The sequence below is a fragment of the Colobus angolensis genome, unplaced genomic scaffold (genome assembly GCF_000951035.1).
Source record: "Colobus angolensis palliatus isolate OR3802 unplaced genomic scaffold, Cang.pa_1.0 Scaffold1, whole genome shotgun sequence".
NCBI lineage: Eukaryota > Metazoa > Chordata > Mammalia > Primates > Cercopithecidae > Colobus > Colobus angolensis.
In genome coordinates, this window is record NW_012110918.1 from 10,857,375 (window position 1) to 10,867,136 (window position 9,762).

The window sequence follows — 9,762 nt, forward strand, 5'->3', positions numbered from 1 at the left end:
CGCGGACGGTTCCCTGTCTCCCGCGCCCCAATTTCGATTTTCAGACCCAACTCCTACAGGATTCTGAGACCCCGGCCCATCTCCCCGCATTCCATTTCCAGCTGCAAATTACTGCAGAGTCTGAACCCAGGAAAGAAGCCCGTTTGCCGTCCCCCCATCTTCCCTCGCCAGACAGGTGGAGGGTGGGTGAGGGTCTCGCTCGGCTTTCCCCCTGCACCTTTCCCACCCTCCCGCCCGTCCCTGGGGGTCCTCCGTCACGCCGGCCATGGCCCAGAAGCCGAAGGTGGACCCCCACGTCGGGCGTTTGGGATACCTGCAGGCGCTGGTCACGGAATTCCAGGAGACCCAGAGCCAAGGTGAGAGCCAAGGTGGGACCAGGTGGCAGGGTCGGCTGTGACCGTCGCCCGGACCTGGCTCCAGTGCCGCTTTCCCGTTGCAGACGCCAAGGAGCAAGTCCTCGCCAACCTCGCCAACTTCGCTTATGACCCCAGCAACTACGAGTATCTGCGGCAGCTGCAGGTCCTGGATTTATTTCTCGATTCGCTGTCGGAGGAGAATGAGGCCCTGGTGGAGTTTGCTATTGGTAAGGGCTGGGCCCGTTCGCTACATGCCTTAGTGGGCCGGGGTGAGATAAGTGAGTTAGAAATGAGTCCTTGGGGCCGGGCGTGGTGGCGCACACATGTAATCCCAGCACTTTGGGAAGTCGAGGCGGGCGGATCACCTGAGGTCAGGAGTTCTAGACCAGCCTGGCCAGCATGGCGAAACCTCGTCCCTACTGAAAGTACAAAAATTAGCTGGGCGTGGTGGCAGGTGCCTGTAATCCCACCTAAGCGGGAGCAAAAATTAGCCGCACACAGTGGTGTGCGCCTGTAGGCCCAGCTACTCTGGAGGCTGAAGCAGGAGGATTGCTTGAGTCCGGGAAGCAGAGGCCAAAGTGACCCGAGACTGCGCCACTGCACTCCAGCCTGTGCGACAGAGTGAGACCATGTCTCAAAAAAAGATGTTTTAAAAAGAGCAGTTTTGTAGCCAGGCGCGGTGGCACACGCCTGTAATCCCAGCACTTTGGGAGCCCGAGGCAGGCGGATCACCTGAGATGAGGAGTTCGAGACCAGTCTGGCCAACATGATGAAACCCTGTCTCTAACTAAAAATACAAAAATTAGCCGGGCGTGGTGGGCGCCTGTAATCCCAGCTACTCGGGAGGCTGAGGCAGGAGAATCACTTAAACCCGGTAGGCGGAGATTGCTGTGAGCCGAGATGGCGCCACTGCACCCCAGCCTGGGCAACAGCGAGACTCCGTCTCAAAAAAAAAAAAAAAAGAATTTCCGGGGGGGGGGGGGGGCCCCAACCCGTAATGTCAGCACTTTGGGCGGCCGAAGCAGGCAGATCACTTGAGTCCCGGAGTTCAAGACCAGCCTGGCAAAACCCCGTCTCTGCTATAAAAAAAAAAAAAAAAAAAATTAGTCTGGCGTGGTGTCCCAGCTACTCAGGAGGCTGAGGTGGGAGGATTGCTTGAGCCTGGGAGGACGAGGCTGCAGTGAGCTGGGATTGGGCCACTGTACTCCAGCCTGGGTGACAGAACGAGAATCTGTCTCAGAAACAAAAGTAACTCATATTTAGTGTTTACATATCAGGAGAAGCAGAGATGGCTTGCAGTCTGTAACTTATGGCTTCTGTAGTAGTTACGAGCTTAAGACCTACTGATTTATTCACTGGGCAGATATTTACTGGGCATGTACCGTATATGTAAACTACTGCTCTAAATGCTGGAGTATGGTGAACAAGTTAGGGAAAGTTTTTGCCCCGCAGGAGCTTATATTCTAGTAGGGGGACAGGTGGTTAGCAAACAAAAAAGATGATGCTCAGAAGGAAATGAATGGGGTGATGAGAGACAGCAGTAGAAGGTGGGGTTTACTTCAGTTTTGGCCATCATGAGAAAGGCAGGGACACAGCATGGGCAAAGGCCTTAAAACAGGAGCCAGAAGGAAGACGAATGTGGCAGAATCGTTGTAGTGAAGTGGAGAATGGCACAAAAAGACTTTAGAGAGTTAAGCAGCACCAGAGCTTGCAGGAGCTTAGATCTAGACCGTGGGAAATAGTTTGAAGCAAACAAAATTTTGAGAACAAACAAAAATTCCTTTTTCAAGCCATGCACATCTGTAGCCCCAGATACTCAGGAGGATCGCTTGAGCCCAGGAGTTTGAGGCTGTAGTGTGCTACGATTGCATGATTGCACCTGTAAATAGCCACTGCACTCCAGCCTGGGCAACACATGCGTAATCACCTGACTGAAGTCTTCTCAGGCTTCTCCACTGTAAAATTACTCTTTCTTTCCCCTCTTTACGTATTATGTATTATACCCACTGGAAGGAAGTCGCTACATAAATTATCTTAAATCTTTTTCTTTTTTTTGAGATAGGGTCTCACTCTGTCACTTAGGCTGGAGTGCAGTGGTGTGATCATAGTTCACCATACATTTAAACTTCTGGGCTCAAGTAAGTGGTCTTCCTGCCTTAGTCTCCCGAGTGGCTGTGACTACAGGTGGACACCACCATGCCTGGCTTTTTTTTTTTTTTTAAATTTGTTTTTGAGAGGATCTCACTGAGTTGCCCAGACTGGTCTCGAACTTGGTTTTTTTTTTTTTTTTTGAGACGGAGTCTTGCTCTGTCGCCCGGACTGGAGTGCAGTGGCCCGATCTCAGCTCACTGCAAGCTCCGCCTCCCGGGTTTACGCCATTCTCCTGCCTCAGCCTCCCGAGTAGCTGGGACTACAGGCGCCCGCCACCTCGCCCGGCTAGTTTTTGTATTTTTAGTAGAGACGGGGTTTCACTGTGTTAGCCAGGATGGTCTCGATCTCCTGACCTCGTGATCCGCCCGTCTCGGCCTCCCAAAGTGCTGGGATTACAGGCCTGAGCCACCGCGCCCAGCCTTTTTTTTTTTTTTTTTTGGTTGAGACAGGGTCTCACTGTGTTGCCCAGACTGGTCTCGAACTCCTGGCCCCAAGAGATAAATCTCTTGTAACCCTAAACAGACCCTCATTTCATAACACTGATTCTTGAAGGCCCCAACCAGGAATGCAAATGTTCCCCTCTCTGGTTTGTCTCATTGCCTCTTTGTGGTTTGTTGCTTTATCCCCTTTATTTGCTATAATCTAGAAATTGGGTTGAAGGTCTTGACAGGATCAAGTAACACATTTTATTTTATTTTATTTTATTTTTTGAGATGGAGTCTTGCTCTGTCGCCCAGGCTGGAATGTGGTGGTGCGATCTCAGCTCACTGCAACCTCTGCCTCCTGGGTTCAAGCAATTCTCCTGCTTCAACCTCCCGAGTAGGTGGGATTACAGGCGCCCGCCACCATGCCTGGCTAATTTTTGTGTTTTTAGTAGAGATGGAGTTTCACCACGTTGGCCAGGCTGGCCTCAAACTCCTGACCTCAGGTGATCCGCCTGCCTCAGCCTCCCAGAGTGCTGGGGTTACAGTCGTGAGCCACCACGCCTGGCCCAAGTAACACATTTTTAAAAATACATTATTATAAGTGTGATTCAAATGTTTCAAAGACCGCCCAGGTCTCCTCTAAAGAGGAGAGGAGGTTCCTGGTACTAGACTACAAATGAGGGTCTTCTCTCCATGAGGGGCTCCAGCACATGTGTGAGCGGATTCACACCCCCACGGACAGCTGCCCCTTGGCCACTCCCTGGGTTTGGAAGTGCACACACCAACAGTGGCATTCACCCCTGGGAGTCAGGATCCAGGAGAGAGGCCCATGCGGCTGTGGGAGCAGGTTTAGGGCCTGGAGCTCCAGGTGCAGGGGAAGGGCGGCCCTGGGCTTTCGGTGAGCTCCCTGGACTTACTGCCCTGCAGAGGACCAGAGTGGGGCCTGCTAAAGCCAATCAGCTCAGGAGCCCTAGTTGCCCAGGTCCCTGAGTGATGCTAGCTCCTCTAGAAGATTATTATGCCAAACAAATATTCTAAAAAATTGGTCTCTAAAATGTCCTCCGTCCCCTCCCTTTTCATGCCTCTGCCCCACACACAGCCGCTGCTTTCTCAATGGTGACTGTGGCCCCTGCAGAGGCATGTGGCTAAACGTCCACCAGGGGGCGATAGAGCTCCTCCAAATCAAGCTGCTGACCCTGGAGAAAAATTGGCGGAAGTCACAGAGTAGTCCCCACAAAAAATGTTTACCAAGTGGAGTCTTTCCTGCTGGCGTTTCCTCAGGGTCAGGAAGCAACTTTCCCAGGACAGGGGTACCCTGAGGTCCGGGTCCACTGAGCTATGGGGGCGGCGTGGGCCTGGCCTGGGTTCTTGCCACCCTGGGCAGCTTCCCCACGTGGGTGACTGAGCCCCAGCGTCTCCACTTCTCAGCTGATTCCTAGCTGAGCCCTGTCCCTTCTCCGAGCCACCTACCTTGCCTGCCTCGCAGGTGGTTGTGGGAGCAGAAGTGTGGGTGTGTGTGTCTGTGCATCTGCGTCTCTGTGCAGTTACTTTATCTAGAATTGTTGGTGATTATCACCAGTTTTACTTCTCCCAACCATTTTTTCCTCCTTTTTTTCTCTTCTGCCAGAGCAAGCACCCCCCCACCCCCAAGCACAGTAGCTTTCTCAGCATGGAATCCCTCCACGGGACCCTCTGCAGATGAAATTTCTCGTATATTTATTATGCATAAGTGAGAGGGAGAGTCCCCGCGTATTTTCTTACTGGCGTTGTTTCCCTTTCTCTTAGTGTCTCTGCTTGGGGATCCCCGACAGGCACTTATTCTGCTGTTTCTGGAGAAGGCTCCGTGCTGTGCTTTGGAGCTTTGAGTCTTTTATCCCCTGTGGCAGCCCTGAGATTGTGATCTCCCTGAGCCCGAGCCAGCCTTGCTTCTGTCTGCATGGTTTGAGTGCTTAGGCCTTTTGGCCTAGGGAGGAGGAGAGAAGGGGAAGGAAAAGCAAGGAATCTTCACTTAATAAGTGTGGAGTCCTGGCCATGACTTGGTGCAGCACCGCTGAGCAGGGCTGGTTCAGGTGGCTCACACCTGTAATCACAGCACTTTGGGAGGCCGAGGCGGGTGGATCACTTAAGGTCAGTTTGAGACCAGCCTGGCCAACATGGCAAAACCCCGTCTCTACTAAAAATACAAAAATTAACTGGGCATGGTGGTGCACACCTGTAGTCCCAGCTACTTGGAAGCTGAGGCAGAAGAGTCACTTGAACCAGGAGACAGAGATTTCAGTGAGCTAAGATCACGCCACTGCACTCCAGCCTGGGTGACAGAGTGAGACTGTCTCTTAAAAAAAAAAAAAAAGAACCAAAACCCGTATCTGCTTGGTTTGAACAGGGTGGTTCATACCTGTAATCCCAGCATTCTGGGAGGCTGAAGCAAGAGGATCGCTTGAGTCCCCAGGAGTTCGAGAGGAGCCTGGGCAACATAGCAAAACCCTGTCCCTACAAAAACAAACAAAACAAATGTCTGCTTGTTGGCAAACAGCACAGTGAGTTGGATGAGAGCTGGGCGTTGGGGTCAGGCAGGCATCTGGGTGTGGGCTCTCCTCCAGTCATCTGTCAGATGGGGACAGTGCCAGCAGCTGCTTCCCATCGAGAGAATTGAAGGAAGCACCACAGTGCTCTTTTAGGGTCAGTGTCTGCAGCCGTAGACAGGATCTCCTTGGTCACCATCCAAGACAAATGATACCCAAAACCCTTTGAGGGTGAGCAGTCGCCCCTTCTCCCAGAGCGGTGAGGTGGGGGATGGGATAACGTCCTATCAAGGGAACCACTCATCTGCTCCAGGAATTCTTACCTTCTGGAAAAACATCATGGAATGACAGGAACGTCGATCCTCAGCCTCCCAGAGGGTGCCCAGGCAATGTTAGGTGGGGAGAGCCTGGCTGCTGGCCCGGTGCTGTTGTGTCCCCATCACGGATGGCATTAGCTCACACTTGGGGAGCACCCACTGGGTGCCAGGCGCTTGCTTCTTGTGCATTGGAGATAGTACTGAAGTAGATGTGCTTACACTGCCTTCTTTCCAATCAGGACTTTGAGGCTTAGGGAGGTTCCTTGGGCTGGCCAAAGGTTTAAAGAGTACCAGATCTAGGCCGGGCGTGGTGGCTCATGCTTGTAATCCCAGCACTTTGGGAGGCCAAGGTGGGTGGATCACCAGAGGTCGGGAGTTTGAGACCAGCCTGACCAACATGGAGAAACCCCATCTCTACTAAAAACACAATTAGCTGGGCGCGGTGGCGCGCACCTATAATCCCAGCTACTCGGGAGGCTGAGGCAGGAGAATCGCTTGAACCCAGGAGGCAGAGGTTGAGGTGAGCCAAGATCGTGCCATTGCACTCCAGTCTGGGCAACAAGAGTGAAACTCCGTCTCAAAAAAATAAAATAAAATAAAGAGTCCAGACCTGAGACTTAAGCCCAAAGCAGTCAGAGTCTACAAGCTATTCCCTTGGCCCTTTTCCTGCCCTTACAGGAGTTCCAATTCCTAGGATTGTGGAGTGAAAGGTAGGAAGGAGTTTACTCCAAATGGCTCATTTTATCAATAAGGAAGCTGTGGTGCAGACAGCTGCCCCTTGTCTGGCTGTCACAGGCCAGGATGAGAATGCAGGCTTCCTTCCGTCTGTCCCTGCAGCGACCGCACTCACAGGTACTCTTCCATGCTGGCTTTGCTGTGGCAGCTCTGAGGTCTGCTCTTTGGCCCAGCATTTCTGCCTCCTCTCTGAGGGCTGGAAGCTGGATGCTATCCAACCAAATGGATTGGCTCACCCTCACACTAACGCCAATTACTGACAAAATTGCAGTGCGAGAAAGTGAGGCTTTGTTTTCTGTTTTTTGTTTGTTTGTTTGTTTGTTTTTGAGACAGAGTCTCACTCCATTGCCCTGGCTAGAGTGCAATGGTGCAGTCTCGTCTCACTGCAACCTCTGCCTACCTGGTTCAAGCAATTCTGCCTTCAGCCTCCTGAGTAGCTGTAATTTTTGTATGTTTAGTAGAGACGGGGTTTTGACATGTTGGCCAGGCTGGTCTCGAACTCCTGACCTCAGGTGATCCGCCTGCCTTGGCCTCCCAAAGTGCTGGGATTACAGGCGTGAGCCACGCCCAGCCCAAAGTGAGACCTTTATTGCGGGGTGACAAGCAAGAATCCGGCAGCTCATGCTTAAGACCCAAACTCCCAGATGGCTTATGGGTAAGGGTGTTTAAAGGCAGGAGGCAGAGATTACTGACAAAGTTTTAAATCAACACCAGGAGGCTATATATTGGTTTGGCCTAAGAAGGCAGGATGTCTCCAAGGGATGGGATCATAGGTGGCTTCAAAGATTTTCTGGTTTGTGATTGGTTAAGGAGGTGAAGCTTTGTCTACAAATTTGGCATCAGCAAAAAAGAATGTTAGCTATGACCTGTGAGCCTGTCCTCCAGGCCCCTCAGGGAGTCTAAAGAGTGGTCAGAGTGCAGTGTTCAGTTCCCCTTATCTGAGGTCTCAGTGCCAGGGGAACTGTTTGTTGGGGGTCCAGGTTTCTGAAAAGCAACTCGAGGACAGATGTTCAGATGTTATCTTTAGACTGGGCGCGGATGCTCACGCCTGTAATCCCAGCATTTTAGGAGGCTGAGGCGGGTGGATCACTTGAGCTCAGGAGTTCAAGACCAGCCTGGCCAATATGGTGAAACCCCATCTCTACTAAAAATACAAAATCTAGCCAGGCGTGGTGGCAGGAGCCTGTAATCCCAGCTACTCGGGAAGCTGAGGCAGGAGAATCGCTTGAACCCAGGAGGCAGAGGTTACAGTGAGCAAAGATCGTGCCACTGCACTACAGCCTGGGCGACAGAGCAAGACTGTCTCAAAAACAAACAAAAAGATGTTATCTCTAATTTCTGTGGGGGAACTAGACATCCCCTGGTTCTGACTTCCTTGGCTATTGTTTTAAGCTAACTATTACCTTCTTGTTTATCAAGTTGTTCATTTGCTTCTCAGGGCTAGCTAGGTGCCTGGAATTTCATGAAGGGACTCAAGATGTTCCTTTATTTCCATGCTTGGGGGCCTGCAGTCCCCTAGAGAAGCCCCTGCTCTCTCTTGATGTCAGCCAGGGCTTCAATCTGGCCCTGGCTGCCACCCTGCTGCCACTGCAGTTCCACCCATCAGCGGTGGCAGCAGAACTGTGGTGGCAGCAACCACTCACCAGCAGCAGCCTGGCCTCGCTCACCTTCCTCTCTGTGGGGGGATTTCTCCTGTGGCTTCCTCTCAGTTGCCTGCCGTGGGCACCGCCACAGCCGTGAGGAAGGATCCGGTTACAGCAATTGCAGAACACATGCACAGGTTTTCAAGTCTCTGGCCTCTTTTGTGGCCTCTGTGGATTTGCCCATTTAGAGCAATTGTAGAACTAGTTTATTGACCCTTTCCTGTGCTTCTGGCTGCCTTTTCTCCCCAGGGTGCAGGGCTCTTGTTTGGGTGCTGCTGGGATAAAAGCTGCCTCTTCTGGATGCCCGCCCAGTGCACACCATGTGCTAACCACACGCCCACCTGAACGCACCCTGCCCACAAGGCCTCTGAATCTGTCATTAACCAGCAAAGCAGATGGTTCTAACCCCTTTTTACATATCAGGAACCCCCACCACCAAGTGAGGGCAAGTCCACTGCCTGGGACTCCCACTGTTAGTGATAACTGGAGCCAGGATTTCGCCCCGTCATCCAGGATCCAAATTCCTGAGCAGCTGGGATTACAGGCGCGCGCCACCACGCCCAGCTGATTTTTTGTATTTTCAGTAGAGTCGGGATTTCACCATATTGATCAGGCTGGTCTCAAACTCCTGACCTGATGATCCGCCCACCTTGGCCTCCCAAAGTGCTGGGATTACAGGCATGAGCCACCCCGCCCAGCCTCTTCCTTTGTTTGTGTCTATGGCACCTTGCTGCCTCTGCCACATCCCTGAGTGAGTTCTGGTGGGAAGTAATTTCTGCTGCGACTGGTAGTGCCCACAGTCGGAGGCCACATTGTACCAGTGTCACAGAGGAACTGCCACTGGGGCTGGATGCAGTGGCTCATGCCTGTAATCCTAGCACTTTGGGAGGCTGGGGTCGGAGGATCACTTGAGCCCAGGAGTTTGAGGCCAGCCTGGGAAACATAGTAAGACCCCATCTCTATAAAAAAAATATAAAAAATTAATGAGGCATGGTGGTACACGCCTGTAGTCCCAGGTACTTAGGAGGCTGAGGCAGAAGGATCACTTGAGCCCAGAAGGTCGAGGCTGCAGTGAGCCATGATCACAACGCTGCCCTCCAGCCTGGGTGACAGAGCAAGACACTGTCTCCAAAAAAACCACAAACAAAAAAAGAAGGAACAGACACTGGGAGGGAGCCTTGGCTAGGCCAGAGCTGCCTTTGTTTGGGATGTTGGATGGGAAGTGGATGAATTATGGAAACTAGATGTAAAGCCAGGATCTCAGTAAATTGTCATTGAGTGAAAGAAATTCTGAGTTCAAGTCCTAAATGAAAGCATTGGTAGCCTTTGGAATTCATTTGGGAGTGTCTGCCCACAGCACCATTGACTGACTCTTAGATGTCCTGTATACCTGCAGCATCCTAGATGTTGCATGGAGATACGAAGGAATCAGGAGATAATTTTCTGCTTTCATGAAAACTGGTTGAATCCTAGAGAATCAGAATACTTAGAAGTTTTGTTACTGAAACAGTTTAAAGGTCGGGCGCGGTGGCTCACACCTGTAATCCCAGCACTTTGGGAGGCCGAGGCGGGCGGATCACGAGGTCAGGAGATCGAGACCATCCTGGCTAACA

The 9,762-nt window shown here is 51.9% G+C and overlaps 1 protein-coding gene across 2 annotated transcripts in view; it reads left to right on the forward strand.

Moving 5' to 3' along the window:
* Positions 1-9,762, forward strand: part of ARMC7 (armadillo repeat containing 7) — a 26,238-nt gene continuing 16,476 nt past the window's right edge. Inside the window, exons 1-3 of one of the 2 annotated variants that reach the window (XM_011942192.1) lie at positions 1-356; positions 440-583; positions 4,032-4,640. In XM_011942192.1, the coding sequence (XP_011797582.1) occupies positions 266-356; positions 440-583; positions 4,032-4,081 (285 nt within the window). In that variant the 5' untranslated portion in view covers positions 1-265 and the 3' untranslated portion in view covers positions 4,082-4,640. Of the gene's footprint in view, positions 357-439; positions 584-4,031; positions 4,641-9,762 lie in introns of those variants that run through there. The other variant, XM_011942122.1, reaches the window with a different exon arrangement.